The sequence below is a fragment of the Antechinus flavipes genome, chromosome 6 (genome assembly GCF_016432865.1).
Source record: "Antechinus flavipes isolate AdamAnt ecotype Samford, QLD, Australia chromosome 6, AdamAnt_v2, whole genome shotgun sequence".
Taxonomy (NCBI): domain Eukaryota; kingdom Metazoa; phylum Chordata; class Mammalia; order Dasyuromorphia; family Dasyuridae; genus Antechinus; species Antechinus flavipes.
Window position 1 is genome coordinate 164,054,772 of NC_067403.1, and position 18,027 is coordinate 164,072,798.

An 18,027-nucleotide genomic window follows, 5' to 3' on the forward strand; every position below is an offset into this window, starting at 1 on the left:
CTTCATGAGAGAACCTTCTATAGTTCCTCTACCTATCTATCTATCTTATCTATTATGCCCAAAGAGATAATTATGTCTTCAGTTTGCAAAGAATTCTTAAGGATTACCAAACGGATTTTTCTTATTCGAGTAACCTAGAGCATATTGTGAAGTAGACATTACAGGTATTATCAGCATTTTATAGATGAAGAATTGAAGGCTGAAAGAAGGTAAGCAGTGACAGCCCAGTAAAGCCAAGTTAAGTTAAGATTCCAGCTTAAGTATCTGAATCAGGCAATCTTTCCTCATTAACACAGAAAGCAAACTGGACTATCTGAAAGAGTTAAGAAAGGAGGGAAGGCACTATGATATATTGCAATTCAGCTTGGTTTTTACAATGTTTTGTAACTGAATATCAGTTCTTCTGTATCACATACAGAGCACTAATAGTAACAATTTTGAGGATCTTTTCTTCATGATAATAAGAAAAGCTAAAATTGAAGGAGGGTTTTTCAGAATTGTAAATTCATTATAATCTAATTTCCATTCCCAAACCATTTGATCAAGTTGATTATTTTTTCCTGAATTTTTCTGAAGTGCATCTACCCTGTATAATATTTCCTGAAGGTCTGTACCCTTTGAACTTTTTCACTTTTAATTTATCCAATTATATCAGAACATAGATCTTAGACATAAGAAAAAAGTTAGTAGTCCTAAAGCAATTAAAAGATAGAAGCAATAAGAGTAATGATAACTTACCCAAAATAGTTTTAAAAGCTATTCTTTAGTTATTGAGGTAATGAATCTAGCTCTGTTCTGCCTTTAGGGTTTCTTGAACTATCTTAAGAAGGTACTGTGAAGTTCTTTAAAAATAACTCAAAATATGATTGATTTCAAGTTTAATTTTAAAAATAAACCACACCTTTTGATTCAGTGACACTGCTTCTGTACATATATTCCCAAAGGTATCAAAAACAAAAGAAAAAGATTTATATTTCCTTTTTTTTGGTGGTAGTAAAGAACTTTAAAGGGGTGAAAAGGGATATTCATCAATTGGATAATGGCTGAACAAATGAATTATATCAGAACATAGATCTTAGACATAAGAAAAAAGTTAGTAGTCCTAAAGCAGTTAAAAGATTGAAGCAATAAGAGTAATGATGAATTGAAGATAACTTGCTTTCAAACAGAAACTTGAATATGCCCTTCTCAGACAAATTATTCATTATTTAGCAATTTTTATTACCTAATAGTGCTTTCTGAAGACCAGGTATACCTAAGTCACAATTTTTGCAGAATAACTCACAATTTAATACTGAGTAGTCTTCAGTTTTCCCAAACATTTAATACAGATCACAAAAACTCAATCATAGGAACAAAATAAAGGAAACTTTCTTGCATATTCCAAATTGAATCTTTAAAGACTTTTCTCTAAAGAACAATTTAGCCTTTCAGACAACAGAACTGTTTCTGTTAAACAGTTTAGCCCAGATGCCTGAGGGGACCTTTTATCCCCTTCCCAATCCTCCACATTCTTTTTACTAAAATGTTACTAACAAAAACAATCCCTAAAGAAATTAACATTCTAAGATGACTTTTTCACTTCATGTGGGCTCTTATCACAAGATCCTTCCAGGGGGGAATGTCTTTGCTAAGGACCAAAATGAACTTAGGCACAAAGATGACCTTCATTTGTTTTATATTCATAGTAGTGTGGGGGCTATGTAAGGGAAGAGGTAAAAATCTTGCTGATATTTCAGTTCTCACATCTTCAAAAGAAAAATTAATTGTATCTCACTGGGCCCTAGTCACTGGAAATACTCTTGGTTGATGGAGAAGTGATAGAAAATATTAATTAATTTCAAGGAATACCTAATCAATGGATCAATAAACAAGCATTTCTTAAACACCTTTATGAGTCAGGCTCTGTGCTAAGGGCTTCCAGAAGGAGCTTTCATTACACAGGGGGTGAGAAAGAATAACCTGATGAATCTCCTCCAACTCTAAAAGATTCCAGAATCCTAACAAGCAGTTTCCATAGTCGGCTTCAGGATTGTTCTGAATGTAATCCATGCATTTAAAATCAATTTTTAAAGAGAAAACATATGTTTAAACAAGCCCAGTGGGCCAATGCAACCATACTGTAGTTTTCAGTTCAACTTGACACTATCTTATCTCTTATCTCTGCTCATGCCTTGCCCCAACCACAATACGGGATGCCATCACCATCTTTCACTCAAGCTCCTCCTCCCAGGCTGCTGAATGGTGTAAAGGAAATCCTACAACTGAAATAACTGGAACCACCACAATTTTTTTATCTAATCTTAACTGCAACTCTTCTTACATCATTTTATTCTTCCCTATTTGATTTTCTATCTCATTCCCCACAAAAACCATTTAAGAACTCTTGTCTCCTTAAGTCTTTCACACTTCCACTCTTCATCCACTCCACTCTGACACTAGTTTTGACTCAAAGTCTACTGAGAAAACAGATCATTCTTAGTGAAATTTCCCCCGCCCCCCTTTCTACATCTTAAACCATCTAGGCATCATCTCCATTCTAGCTGCCAGTCTCCCACTCTGACAAAAGATGGCCAAGACCAATCCCTCTACAACCTTTGGATTGCCCCCCCCCCTTTCCTTCTCCTGCAGATAGCTTTCACCATCAACTTCTCCTTCAGTTCAATATCAATAAACTATCAATATATATCAAAAAACTCACCAAACCCAGCTATCCTGTCAAGTTCCAGATCTCTTCTCCCTTTCACAGTCAAACTCCTAGGAAAAGCCATCTACATTCAATGCTTCCACTTCCTCTCTTCTCTTGTTTCACTTGGAATGCTCTCCTTTCAATGACATGATGCTGCTTTCTGCTACCTCATCATCCTGATCCAACCCTTTAACTTTGTATGTATCACAATGCTCTGGATTGGCCATCTTTTTTTCTCTTTACCTATTGTCACTTGGTGACATCTGTCAATATTAAGAGACACTAATGGGTCTGTATCCCAAAGAGATCATTAAAAAGGGGAAAGGCACCACATATGCAAAAATGACCATAGCATCTCTTTTTGTAGTAGCAAGGAATTGGAAACTGAATGGATGCCCATGAGTTGAAGAATGGTTGAAAAAGTTATAGTATATAAATGTAATGAAATCGTATTGTTCTATAAAAAACAATCAGCAGGCTGATTTCAGAAAGGCCTGGAGAGACTTACATGAACTAATGCTCAGTGAAGTGAACAGAACTATGAGAATACTGTACACAGCAACAAATTTATGTGTTGATCAATTCTGATGGACTTGGCTCTATTCAACAATGAGGTAATTCAGGCCAATTGCAACAGACTTGTGATGGAGAGAGCCATCTGCATCCAGAGAGAGGATTGTGAGGACTGAATGTGGATTACAACATAGGATTTTCACCTTTTTGTTGTTGTTGTTGGCTTGGTTTTTGTTTTCTTTCTCTTTTTTCCTTTTGTTCTGATTTTTCTTATGCAGCATGATAATTGTGGAAATATGTATAGCAGAATTGTACATGTTTAACATATATTGGATTACTTGTCTAAGGGAGAAGGTGGGGAGTAAGAAAGGAAAAAAATTTGGAACTCAAAGTTTTGCAAGGATGAATGTTGAAAACTATGCATGTTTTGAAATAAAAAGCTAATATATATATAAAATAATGATAATGATGATTATTATTAAGAGACATCCTGTTTTTCAGACTTAAGGCTTAGCAAACAAACTATGTCCTAAGCTTGGCACAAAAATATCTCTGAATAACCTCAGCCACAGCAAAATCCTAGACTTGTTTAAGGACTGCTATGAATCAAACTTGTCACACTGTTGCTGTTACCCTTCAAGGTCAAAACTACAGCTCATCGAGTAACCATAAGTACTGAGATCGGCCTACACTAAAGTGGGTTCTCTCACTCTCCCAGGGGCAAGGCTCTGGCACTTATGACGTTGCTTGCAAACCATTTTCCTCACTTTGAAATTAAATTTCTGTTTGATTCCTGATTTTTCTGCCTGCTCTGTTTGCTTCTGACCATCCACAGGTCAGAGGGCAGTTCTGTCAAGTTGACACATCAAATCCCATACAAATCTAGAGAGTTCAGTCTAAAACACTTAGTTTAGTAGATGCTATAGAGGAAAAGTAGGGTTTAATGATTACATCTATACAGGTGACTCACAGATCTAAATTAACTAGCCTTAGCCCCAAATGAATACTATTTATGCATTATTAACTACCCAGTGGACATTTTGAACTGGACATTCTATAAATATCTCCATCTTACCTCAATGCATCCAAAATAAAACTCATGACCTTTCCCCCAAAATGCATCCCTCTTCTGAACTTTCTTAATGCTTTCAAGACTACCACCATTCTTCCAGCACTTAACAGATGTGTAACTATCCCATCCAATTTGAGGGGTACATGCATCATAATATGGACTGTAGAAGAAACTTGAGTTTTCTATAAGTCAGATTTAGGAGAAAAGTACAGCCTAAATTCAGTTCAATATCATAATTCCTAGAGTGTTGCAGTAGATAGAGCATCAGACTCAAGAAGCAGAAAGGCTTTGGATTCAAATCCCACTTCATTTTAGTTGAGACTCTGAGCAACTCACAACTACAAAGAGATTTACTTCAAAATTTTCATCACTGATAAAAACTCTGTCTCAGCTTTCCTACCATATGATAAATTACAAATATTCACCAAAAGCACCCAGGTATAATTCACTTAAAATAATAAAGAATCCCTGAAATTATATTATTAAAGCATACAGGTTGAAGAAGTAAAGTCCTAAGACATTCTGGAAAACAATTTGGACTATGCCCAAAAGGCTATAATAAAACTACATATTCTTTGATCCAGCAGTGGCACTACTAAGTCTGTATCCCAAAAAAGATCATAATAGAAGGAAAAGGACCCATATGTACAAAAAATGTTGGTAACAGGTCTTTTTGTAGTTGCAGAACTGGAAACTGGGTGGCTGCCCATCAATAGGGGAAATGGCTGAATAAGTCATGACATATGAATATATTGGAATATTCTATAAGAAAGGATGAGCTGGCTGATTTCATAAAAGCCCTGAGAGATTTATATGAATTGATGCTGAGTGAAGTGAGCAGAACCAGGAAAATATTGTACATAGTAATAGGAAGATTTATGATAGATTTAAGCTCTTTTTTTTTTCTTTTTAAAAAATATTTATTTTGATAATACCTTTTTTATTTTCAAAATACATGCAAAGATTGTTCCAAATTTTTCTCCCTGCTTTCCTCCATCTCTCTTCCCCTAGTCAGCAAGTAATCCAATATAGGTTAAACAATATAGATTAAAATAAAATTCTTTTAAACATATTTCCACATTTATCATGTTGCACAAGAAAAATCAGATCAAAAAGGGAAAAAGAAATTTAAAAAACCCAAGCAAACAACGACAAAAAAAAAAAAAAAAAAAAAGATGAAAATACTATGTTGTGATTTCAGTTCCCACAGTCCTCTCTCTGGCTCTCTCCAACACAAGTCTATTGGAATTGGCCTGAATTACTTCATTGTTAAAAAGAGCTAAGGACTTAGTCCTTTTTAGCAACACAGTGACCTAAGACAGTTATAATACTCTTGGGATACAAAATGCCACACGCATCTAGAGAAAGAACTATGGAGACTGAATTCAGATGGAAGCATACTATTTTCACCTTTTGTTTTGCTTTTTTATTTCTCATGGTTTTTCCCCTTTGTTCTAATTTTTCTTTCATAACATGACTCATGGAAATATATTAAAAAATCATTGTATATGTATAATCTATATCCAATTGCTTAGGAAGGAGTAAGGTAATGGAGGGAGAAAAAAAATCAGAACTCAAAATCTTAAAAAATGAATGCTGAAAACTATCTATACATGTAATAGGAAAAATAATATATTAAAATAAAATTTTAAAAAAGGAAAGCTATATTAATTAAATATCACTTATGTTGGTTAGTGTTTAAGGAAGAAACTACTCTATAAAAGTAAAAGATTCCAACACAGGAAGACCATTAGACAAATTGAAGGAACAAAAAGAATCCAGGCTCTGTTGGCTGGACAAATTCTGGGGCCCTAGCTATTTGGTAGCCAAGAGTAACATGGGATTGGGAGTAAGTAGACCCAAGTTCTCTTTCTATGGGCTTCAGCTTCCTCATCTGTAAGATGAACCAGATTGCTTCCTGAAAAGACCTTTTATGATTCTGTAAAATGCAGGCTTATAAAAAAAAAGATAAATTATGCAAGGATTGTTCACACTTACATAAATTATTTGATTCACGAAAAAGTTTCACTATACTACTTCTTTAAGCATTTAAATTCAGATTCAATTAAAATTGCACACATTTTTCTTGAATCCCTCTACTGCAGAAAGTTAAGAACACTTGTATCAATCTGAAATTTAAAATTCCAAAATGGGTTTCTTCTGTCACCCTGCATATTTCTGGCCTGTCATTTGGCTACTAATTTTTATACTAACCTAGGGAAGGGAGGAATAAGTACTTATATAGCACCTGTTATGTGCCAAGCATTGTGCAAAGTGCTTTTATTTGATCCTCACAATAACTCTGAAATAGGCGATATCATCACCAATATTCAGATAAACAAAGTGATGCAAAAATTAGGTGATTTGCCCCAAGTGTCACAGGTTGTATTTGAAATCACCTTGTTTTGTCCTAACTCCAGACCCAATTTTCTAACTACAGTGCCCCTGCCCGCCTAGGACAAAAACAGAATTAAAAAAAGTAAACCTAAAGACAAAGCATTATACATATAAAAATGAAATAGATCTTTTCTGTTTAGATTATAGGAACAAGAATTGACTAGATATAACAAACAGAAATACTAAATTACTCATGTGCCAAAATGGCAAGAAGGGGACTCTCCACAAGGACACATAGTAACTGACATGTTTGTTCATCTTAACAACACAGGAAAGAGTGGAAGGAAGGCGAAAAATGAGAAGAAAAGAAATAATCTGAGCCACTCTGAGAGGCAGATAGACAGTTGCTCACCACCAGATAGGAGAGAAGGAAATTAGATGCCTATTTCTTTTAGTCCATCAAATAACAAGCATTTATTAAGCATTTACTACATACTGGGCACTGGGCTAACTACTGGGAATATAAAAAAGGCAAAACCAAAAAGCTTCCCTGAAGGAGCTTTTAGTTTAACGGGAAGACAACTTGCAAGCAACTTTATGTATATAAGATAAAGACAAAACATATGGAAGTAACTCAAAGGGAAGGCACCAATAGTTTTGTTTGAAGTTGGCAGAAGCAGGAAAGGTTTCTAGGAAAAGGTAGGATTGCAGCTGAGTCAAAAAGAAACCCAGGAAATTTCAGAGGCAGACTTGAGGAATGGAGGGATTCCAGGCATGGGAGACAGCTAATGAAAAGAAAACAGGGGACTATCCTGTGTTGGAAGAGTCAGGAGGCCATAGTCACTATATGGGAGAGTGCACGGAAAGATTAAGGTAGAAAGAGACCAAGTAATGAATGGCTTGAAAAGTCAAACAAATGATTTTATTTGGAATTAAAAAGGAACCGTGGAAAGTTTATTGAATATGTGCGCCATAGTTAGACCTATGCTTTAGGAAAATCACTTTGGCAACTAAATGGAGAATGAACTGGAATGGGGAGAGACTTGTGGCAGGGAGACAAACTAGCAGATTCCTGAGGGCTTATACCAGGGGACAGATGTGTAAAGAAAGAGAAGGGAATATATAAGAAAGAGAGAAGTCGTAAAACTTGATACAGACTGGATATGTGGGATGAATGAGAGTAAGGAGTTCAGGATGACACTGAGCTTCTGAGTCCAGTTCAGCCCAAGTGACTGGGAGGCTGGTGGTAATAAATAATATGAAAGTTAGGAAAAGGGGAAGCCTTAAGGGGATTATGACAAGTTCCACTGAGGACATGTTGTATTTCAGAAGTTTGTATAACATCCAGTTTAAGAGGTACAAAAGGCAATTGAAGGTGTAAGAAGGAGGTCAGGAGAAAGGGAAACAATCATCTATAAAGATAATAAGTGACTCGGTGGAAGTTGACCACCAAGATTTCCAAGTGACATGGCATAGAGGAATGACAGGATAGAGCCTTGGGGGATACCTACAGTTAGTGGATATAACTTAGAGGAAGATCCAGCAAAGGCGACAGATAGGAAGCTTATAGAACATTGGGCTTGCTTGTTTCCTTTTATCTTTTCCAAATGAATCAGAGATAGCAGAAAACATTCAATATGGGACTCAGTTTATCCAACTCCATTTTCTACATGAGAAAACTGAGGCACAAGGGCTAAGTGGCTTTTCCAACATCATATAGCAAATTTATTTCAGCATAAGGTAAATAAATTGGTTTTGATTGGCCACTGAGTGCTTTGCCTGTCACCCACACCAAGCCGTTTCCTTCTCAGGATACTCACTGGTACAAGCATTCCTTCTCCCAGGCCAACTTACACTCATTGTTGCATTAATCTCTGCCACCGTCTCTTCATCTGTAGGGAACTGGTATATCTGAACACCATTACTGACAAGTTCACTCATGATTTTACTCTTGAATTTGTGCAGCTCATTTTTGGCAATGGTATCTGCTTTTGCTATGATGGGGATGATGTTCACCTACAATTTAAAAGAAAAGTTCATTTTAGACTGCAATAGGCTTAAAAAGATATAGAAGTAATAGACAGACAGATGAATTAAAAGTGCCAAAATTAATACAAAAGAACAACATACACACAAATGGACAACAAAAAACAACAAAAAAAAACCTCGAAAATAAATGCCAAGTAAATATCAGATCATATCCTGAAATGCATTTGATCTATTATTCCCTATCCTCTTCTTGTAATTTAACTCCTTCATTACTTCCTCTAAGAAAAGGGTTAAGCTTCTCTGGCTTCAGAGAATTACAGTGTGATATATTTGAATGACTTGCCATTTCCTCCCTGGTACAAGTCATTTTCCCCCCAAAAGCTAGAAAGGAAGTGCTGTCATTCAGTCAATGACAAACAACTGTAACACAGGAAAGAAACCACCCACTCTTTAGACCTATGCTGGCAAATGAGCTTTCCATCCCACCTTCAAAAGGGAACGCTGGCCATCTGTTCTTGGGTATCTCTGCAGTATGAAGTGAGAATTATAGCAGCACTACAAGGACACAGTTTAAGGGAACTTTTAGTTAACAACATACTAAAGACTGAGTAATCAATTCTCTTTTCTGATTGTCTAAAAATGCCAGAAAGAACAGAATGAAAATAGTTTCAGCAACTTACACATTTTTTTTGGACATTGGAAGAGTTATGAATTGGTGTGAAGTGAAAGAAGTAAAAACAGCAAAACAACATAAAGAATATTCCAATGATGTAAATAGGAAAAAAGAAAAAGGAAAAGAAATAGGAAAAAATAGAAACTAAAGAGTACAATCAAAATGATCAAGCTAAGCCCTGAAGAGAGGAGAAAATGCAAACCCCTCCCCCCTTTTTTTTAAAAAGATGATTGGACTATGGATATGGACCACAATGGGTACATCTATATGCTGGTTCTTATCTAATCAATATGCTGGTTAGTTTTGTTTAATTACCTCCCCTCTCCTTTTTTTAGATTCTTTGTAAAATTGTCCAGGGAGGCAAAGAACCAGGAAGATATCTGGATATGAAAATGATGTAAAAAAAAAAAAGAAATCAACAAATACTTATTAAAAAGAAAAAAGAGACACTTTATATTGTCCAAAACAGAACAAAGGGAAAATTCTGTTGAAATTAACAAAATTTAATTCAAAATTTGACAGACATAACGAGATGAAGAAAAGAGACCTTCATCTATGTTTTTTTTGTATAAAGTCCTGAAACACAGGCAGTGTATTTGTCTCACAGGCTATTGACAAATTTATAACTTTGGAATGCTCATTCTCCAAAGTTAATGTTGCATTTTTTTTTTTTTTTTTACCTATTGGCAGGGGAAAAGAGATTCAACCTGGGGTCTATTACTGACATTTATCAATTTATCTTTCTTACAATTCCAGTAGAAAATCAGAGGACAGAAACATAATAAGGAACAAAGCTTTATTTATTTGGAATTCATTTTGCTTCTCTTTTTATCCTGAGGGAGGCAGTGTGACACAATGGAAAGGATTCTAAATTGGAGGTGAGCAATGCTGGATTTGAATCCCAAATCTGCTTTATTACTTGTGTCATCTTGGGCGAGTTACTTAATCTCTTGGGTACTATCAGTTTCCTCTTCTATAAAATAAAGCAGTGGAGCAGATGTCTTTCCTCTAAGGACAATTCCAGATCAAAATCTATGATTTCTTAAGAAGCACTATTTGCAAGCTACTGGTCAACTGCAATAAGGAGGTAAGCATGCTAATAGATAATAATATTAACATAATAGTGTTAGCATGAATAATAACTATATAATATACTCCATTGGGAAAGCTAAGTAGCTCAGTGGACAGAACACCTGCCCCAGAGTCTAGAGGACCTGAGTTTAAATCCAGTCTCAGATATTTACTATTGTGTGATTCTGTGCAAGTCACTTAATTCTGATTGCTGCCAAAAAAAAAAGGAATATTCCAAAAAGATTTCTTTAGTGAGAGACAAAGTAAAGAGAGTTGATTTAATGATTTGTTGAATTTTATTGGAATAGAGAATTAATATTAATAATTTGGATCAAAGCCCTCTCTTTTTCCTCAAATCAGAAGTTTGAAGAAAAAAAGTTTATCCCTTTCACTTTATATAGAAGGAAACTGATGCCCCCAAAAGTTTAGTAACTTTCTCAAGATCACAAAGCAGAGCTGATCTCTGAGGACCTATGGATCTAAATCCAGGGTTTTTTCCAATATGCCACACTAACCTGAAAGTCAGGATGCTGGCTTCTCAACTTTTTGTTGAGAATAATTTTTATTGTAGTCGTTATTAGGTGGGTTTTTTTGCGGGGGAGGGGTAGGTGGAAGGGTTATAGAATGGAAGGTGAAACTGAGTCAGAAAAAAGACAACCTCTAGATTCTTTTTTTTTTTTTTTTTTTTTTTTTTGCTATGTTTGATAATCCACTTCACTTTTCTGGTTTAGCAATATTTCTGTGGGAAAATGGCTAGACTATGCTGTGTTTTGCGGATAAGACTGATCTGGGTTGGAGTGCTTTGCATAAAAAGGTCTCCATTCCTACTCTAAAGAGATTTTTGCTCTGACATAAAACATTAATACAATAAAAAGCTATAAGAATAAACAGCTTTGGTTATGTCAGCTTGAACCCACATGGGAGTGAAATTGTGCTTTAGTTTTAAATTCTAAAAGTGAGTCAAACTCTCCCAAGAGTTATGAACTATGGAAGCTGAGTTAATTCTTTCAGGACAACAGAAAATCCTTTGATTCAATGAACTGGGAAATTTGAGGAGTCCTATTCTGATTTTGGGACCATTTCTAGGTCAGCTCACAGATAAGAAGCCATCCTAGTATGGTGATCTCCAGAGTATTATTACTTTCCTATTGTGTTCCAAATGTCTCCACTAAAGTCACTGAATCTAGACCTGAAGGGAATTTGAGAGGCTGTCTAGTTTATCTTCCTTATTCTTAAAAATGAGCACCTCAATGACCCATAAGGATTAGGTATCTTACTTTAGGTCACACAGAAGTAATTGTGTGGCAGAATCAAGATTTGAAGCCAGGTCTTTTGATTCCAAATCCAGTACTCTTACATCTTGACCAGAAAATGCCTCTAGGTGTTTTAAGATTGTCCCAACAGATCATAATTTCTAGCAGGTCTTACCAAAAAGAAGAGGCTTCAAATTAAAGTATGGTTTTCTCTTGATGAAGCAAGTGGTTAATTTTTTTAGCCACAATTCATGAAAACTACTAACTATATATGGTATCTAAGGGTGGCTTTCTGCAGTGGTGGAGAAAATTACTATATCACATATAAGAATACTATACCATATACTCCTACACATATGAGTAGATGGCAGCATATGATCTTATCAGATAAAAAACCATTAAAAAAATAATTTACCCTGAACTTTGTATTAATGCAATCCCCTGCCAACATAAATATACACATGTATGTGTATATTTATGTTGGCGGGGAGGGGTTTGCATTAATATAATAATAATAATAAACATAATAAAAAATAATAATGTGTATGCACACATATGAATATGCATAAAATATATATGTACATATACACACATATACATACAAAGTCTCTTTAAAAGTTTTTTAAAAACCTCCAACCCTATCTGTCATTTCAAATGCTTGATTTTAATTCTTCTAATTGCCTGAATTTCTATAAGTATTCCTTATATCTTTCTCCTCAACTTTCTCAGAGACAGAATTAGATGACTCCATACTAGTAAAACTATGCTTTTACAATGTTGGGTGTTAAAACTGAACCCAACAATACAAATTACATGATAAAACTTTGAAGGAGTTTTAAGGGAATTTTCTGAGATACCAAAAAATAATCAACTGCTTGCAGATGAAGTGTCCAAATTGCCCTGAAGGCACACATGTGAACAACTAGGTCAGAAGTGAAATGACTCAGAAATAAGGTAGTTTTACGCAGGGTGAGTACCTTGCTGTCCAGTTTCTTCATGGTAACAAGGTCGAGGGACTTCAGAGAATGTCCAGTGGGGGCAATGAAGTAAAGGCAAGCGTGGATCCGGGTATCATGGTAATTGAACAGAGAACGCTTGATCTTCAATTCCTCTTGCAGGTAAGCTTCAAATTGTGCATCAATATATTCTACTATTGGTTTATAGCTATAATAATAAAATAACAACAATAATAATAACAACAAAAACAAAAACACAAACCAGAATCCTTCTTTATTCTATGTCTATCTTATCTAGCATCTCTGTTACAATCTTTTTCCTCCCAAGTACATCAGAAAACCTGAAAGTAAACAATATCTGTTTTATGGTAGCCTTTTCTTTTCTTACACAATCTTAAATAAATTGGATAGATGATGATAAGTAAACTAATACCACCACACCACATAGGTACTTCTGAGAAGCTGGTTTCCCCTTACAACACACTACACTTTCACACTCTATATCTCTATTATCAGAAGAGATTAAGAAAATAAAAATGAGCTTTAAAATTAGTTTAAAAAAAAAAAGTAAAATTTATGCCTTCCCTCCTCCCCATTCATGACATAATATATTCCAAATCTGCTGTCATTTTTGCATACTATTAGTATCTACTTGGGAGCATCAGTGCCATAAAACACAAAGCATAAAAAGCTGACTATAAGCACAATTATGATGACAATGCCCACACCAGCAATATTGCTACAAATATTTAATGGTTCAGATTTCCTTCAGGAACTGAGTTGGTCTTTACTGGTTAAGGATTCAGGAATGTACATAAATTCTTTTGAATTTGAAATTCATATTTGAAAATTTTGAAAACACCATAACAAATGTAGCTGTGGTTATTTGCACCTGTATGCCAAATAAGAAGGGGTTTAATCAATACATACTACACATGTAAGCAAAATGATTTTCCAAAAATTTCACTGAATCAAAAAATGTCCTTGTTGAAAGGGACCTCAGAACACAACTGTTACAAACCATAACTGAAGAGAAATCCTATATACTCACCCTCCCCAATCTTAACAACTTTCCCAATAGTGGCCATTCAGAGACTTCTTGAAGTCCTGCAGTGAAAACCTCCTACCTCTTGACAGAGAGACGGTGAACTACAGGGGCAGAATGAACTATACATTACCAGATATGTCTAATAGTGTTAATTTGTCGAACTTAACACTTTGTTGCATAAGATGGTTCTACTGAAAGGTCTAAGATGGTAGGGAAAGTTAATTGAAAGTCAAAGTGAAGTAAAAATGACATTAATAAAACTTTTAAAGACCTCAAAGGACCCACTAATAATAATATTAGCTAGCATTTATATAGCACTTTTTACATGTTATTTTAGCTTCTAGCAGCCTTGGAAGATAGATGCTATTATTATCTCTGCTTTACAGATGAATGAATTGAGGCAGAAGTTCAATTACTTTCCCCAGTTATATCACTAGTTAAGTGTCTGAAGCTGGATTTAGAAACAGGTCTTTCTAACTCTACCTACTGTTCCACTTAGCTGCTTCCAAAGGCAGTCCATTATACAAATGACTAGCTCTAATTTTTAAGAATTAAAATCTTAGTTACATTATGTTTCAATCTATTATTTGCAATGTCCACTCATTGCTCCTACTTTTGCCCTTTGATGTCAATCAGCACAAGTCTATTCCTTTTTTTTTTTTTAATGTCCTGCAAAATATTCCATGACAAAGGAAAAAATCCCCATAGCTTTCCAGCCTCAAAGCCAGATATCAAAATCTTTCAAAAGGATCTATTTCATCCAAGGGAAGGTGGCTTCATACTGTGATAAGAGCATTTTCCTAAAGAAAAGAGACCTTGAATCTGGGCTCTGACTTTTTATTTCTATATAATCTTGAAGGAAAATACTGCATGATACTTTCCAGCTCTCATAGCTGTTACCCTGCAATTGAGTTCATACTTTCATTTTTGGGAATGGCACAAATCACTCCACTGATAAACCACTTTTTCCCACATAGGTTCCACAGTATGGTGAAGTTTAATTGATAACACAGTTCTTCAACATTCTCTTTCAAAAAGTGCTACAATTCTAGGAGCTGGCTTAGTAATTCTTGATACCCACACAAAGATTCTGCCCCAAATAATACTGTGATCACAAATTCCCAGCATTTATATCCCCAAAAAAATGTGGGTTTAGGACAACTGCTTTCAAATATATTATTGCATGTATAGGAAATTTCAAGGAACCTACTAAAATGTTTTTCTTTTGTTAAAGAGCCATACATTGGCAGGGCTCAGTCCCCTAGAACCTTTCATTATTTCTCTAGACCTTACTTGAATTCCAGTTTGATTTCTGGTTCTCTGTAATTCCCTCCAGTTATAAAGAAAACAATTTAATAAAGTCTGTGACCTTTAGCAGCCTTTCCTACATAACCCTGCCTTATGTCAAAATTCTTTGTATCACAATAATGTCAGAGAAGGTACCTCAATTAAATCATCTAATCTAAAACTATTTTTGCATCCTTTCCTCCTATTAATTACCCTCATTCTAATGTTTAATAAGTATGTCTTCTTTCTCCTGAATCTACATTTCTCACACATGCCCCAGCCCTAGAAAAAGTAATAAACAAGAAATGGCTTTTCCCTGCCTCCTTCTCCTTTTCCAAGGAAAAGTGACATTTAAACTAGATAAGATAAAGCAATATGTAAAAGTTGTTTCTATTATCTAGGTACTGACTATCCACTGTGCATATCATCAAGTCCTTGCCATCTTCTTTGTCTCTAACTTCCTAAAATTCCTCTTAGAATGAAACAATTTCACCACTCCCTCATTACTTCCACCAGGAACTAGGTAGAGTCTTGGGAACAATTAAAGATATCACCAGTACTTATACAAGCTCTTTTATAGTGGCCAAAAAAACCTTGGAAAATAAAGAGGTATGCCCACCAGATGGAAAATGGCAGAAGAAATTATGGTATGTAAATTAATAGAATATAATTGTGGTATTAAAAAAATGCTAAAAGGGATTGTTTCAGAATTACTTGGAAAGATTTGAACTGATGCAAAATGAAATGAGCAGAACCAGGAGAAGAATTTATACAAACCAAAGCAATGTAAAGGACAAACAACTTTTAAAGACTTTACTATACACGTCATCAGAGTTTAGGGTCTCCCTCCCCCTCCAACCCCCTCCCCACTCCCAATAGGGAGATTCTGCGTAGTAGTGTATAAAATGTTGTACTAGAGAGTCAGAGAGGGCCAAGTTCAAAATCCTGCTTCAGACAGGATATGTGAGTCTGGAAAAAATCATTTAACTTCTCTCAGATTGTTTCCTCATCTGTAAAATAGAAATGATAATAGCTCCTACTTCCCATAGTTTTTATGAGGAAAAAAACGAGATACTTGCAAAAAGTCTTGAGAATCTTAAAGAATTATATAAATTCTAACTATTATTATTATTACTGAAAAATTTTTATTCACTGAAAAATTATACTAAAACAAAAATCATTTTCCCGCAACTCTGACATATTATGCAGAGTTGCAAAGTATCATTAAATATTATTGTTGTTCAATCATGTCCAACTCTTCGTGACCCCATGGCCCAAACCTTGCCCAGTCCTTCTATCCTCCACTATTTCTTGAGTTGTCCAAGTTTACATTTATGGATTCCATGACACTGTCTATCCATCTTAGCCTCTGCTGTCCTCTTCTTTCCCAACCATCAGGATCTTTTCCAATGAGTTGTGTTTTCTCATTATGTAGCCAAAGTATTTAAATTTCAACTTCAGTATTTGGCCTTCTGGTGAACAGTAAGAATTAATTTTGTAAGTATTGATCTCCTTGCTGTCCAAAGGACTCTCAAAAGTCTTATCTAGCACCACAATTCAGGTGTCAATTCTGTGATACTCAGTTTTCCTTATAGGCCAACTCTCACAGCCATACATTACTATTAGAAAAACCATAGCTTTGACTATATAGACTTTTGTTGGCAAGGTGACACCTACTTTTTACTATTTTGTCCAGATTTGCCATAGATTTTCTTTGGGAGAGCAAGCATACTTCATGGCAACAGTTACCATCTGCAGTGATTTTTGAGCCCAAGAATATAATTTTCATTTCTGACAACTACTATTTCTTCTCCTTTTATTTGTCAGGAAGTGATGGAGCCAATTGCCAAAAATGTTAATTTTTTTTTTTAATTACAAGTCAGCTTTTTTACACTATCCTTTTTTATCCATGCTTCAAGAAGTTTCTCAATTCCTCTTCATTTTCTGCCATCAGAAGCATAACATCTACATATCTGAGATTGTTGATATCCTTCCCAGCAATCTTAAATCCAGGTTTTGATTCATCCTACCTGGCATTATGCATGATGTACTCCACATATAAGTTAAATAAATCAGGTGACAATATATAGCTTTGTTCTACTTCTTTTCCAATCTTAAATTAATCAGTTGTTCCATATTTACTTTTAACTGTTGCTTCTTGGCTGCATACAGCTTCCTCAGGAGACAAGTTGAATAATCTGGTTATTACTATGTCTTTGAAGACTTGAAACATTTTGTTGTTATCCACACAGTCTTTGGTAAAATGAATAAAGCAGAAGTACTTTTCTAGAACTTCCTTGCTTTCTCCAAAATCCAGCAAATGTTGGCAATTTGGTCTCTGGTTCCTCTGCCTCTTAAAAACCAGCCTGATCTACTAGCAATTCTCAGTTCACATATTACTGAAGCTTAGCTTGCAGAGTCTTCAACATAATCTTGCTGGAGTGCAAGTGTTTGATGATTTGAACATTTTTTGCCATTGCCCCTCTTATGGATTGGGATGTAAACTAATCTTTTCCAATTAAGTAGCCAATGTTGAGTTTTCCAAATCTGCTGGCACATTGAGTACAACATTTAAATAATATCAACGTTTAAGGTTTTAAACAGTTTAGCTGAAATTCTATCACCTCTACTAGCCTTATTGTTAGCAATGTTGTCCAAGTTCCACTTGACTTCATTGTCTAGGTTGTCTGACTCTAGATCAGTAACTTGTCATCATGGTTATTACTGATACTAAAATGTTTCTTATATAGTTATTTTGTATATTCTTGCCACTTCTTTTTAATCTAGTCCATTTCTGTTAAGTCCCTATCATTTCTGCACAAAACTTTCTCTTGATAGTTCTAATTTTTTTGAAGTGATCCCTTATCTTTTCCATTTTATTGTTTTCTTCTATTTCTTTGCATTGTTCATTTAAGAAAATCTTCATCTTTCTGCTATTCTCTGAAATTCTGCATTCAATTGGGTATATCTTTCCCTTTCTCCTTTGCTTTCCATCTTTTGTGAACTACTTGTAAAGTCTCATCAGATAACCATTCTGGTTTTTTGCTCTTCTTTCTTCATTTGCTTTTCTTTTTGCTCTGTATAAAACATTTATGAAAGAAACACATATCTCTCTATATGATCCAACACACAAGTACAT

General features: G+C 34.9%; 1 protein-coding gene across 7 annotated transcripts in view; it reads right to left on the reverse strand.

Annotated features, from left to right (window-relative positions):
- Window positions 1-18,027, reverse strand: part of SEPTIN11 (septin 11) — a 130,828-nt gene that overhangs the window by 20,512 nt on the left and 92,289 nt on the right. For all 7 annotated transcript variants that reach the window (XM_051964376.1, XM_051964374.1, XM_051964372.1 and 4 more), the window contains exons 4-5: window positions 12,575-12,761; window positions 8,466-8,627 (exon numbers count right to left, since the gene is read on the reverse strand). In XM_051964376.1, the coding sequence (XP_051820336.1) occupies window positions 8,466-8,627; window positions 12,575-12,761 (349 nt within the window). The remainder of the gene's footprint in view (window positions 1-8,465; window positions 8,628-12,574; window positions 12,762-18,027) is intronic.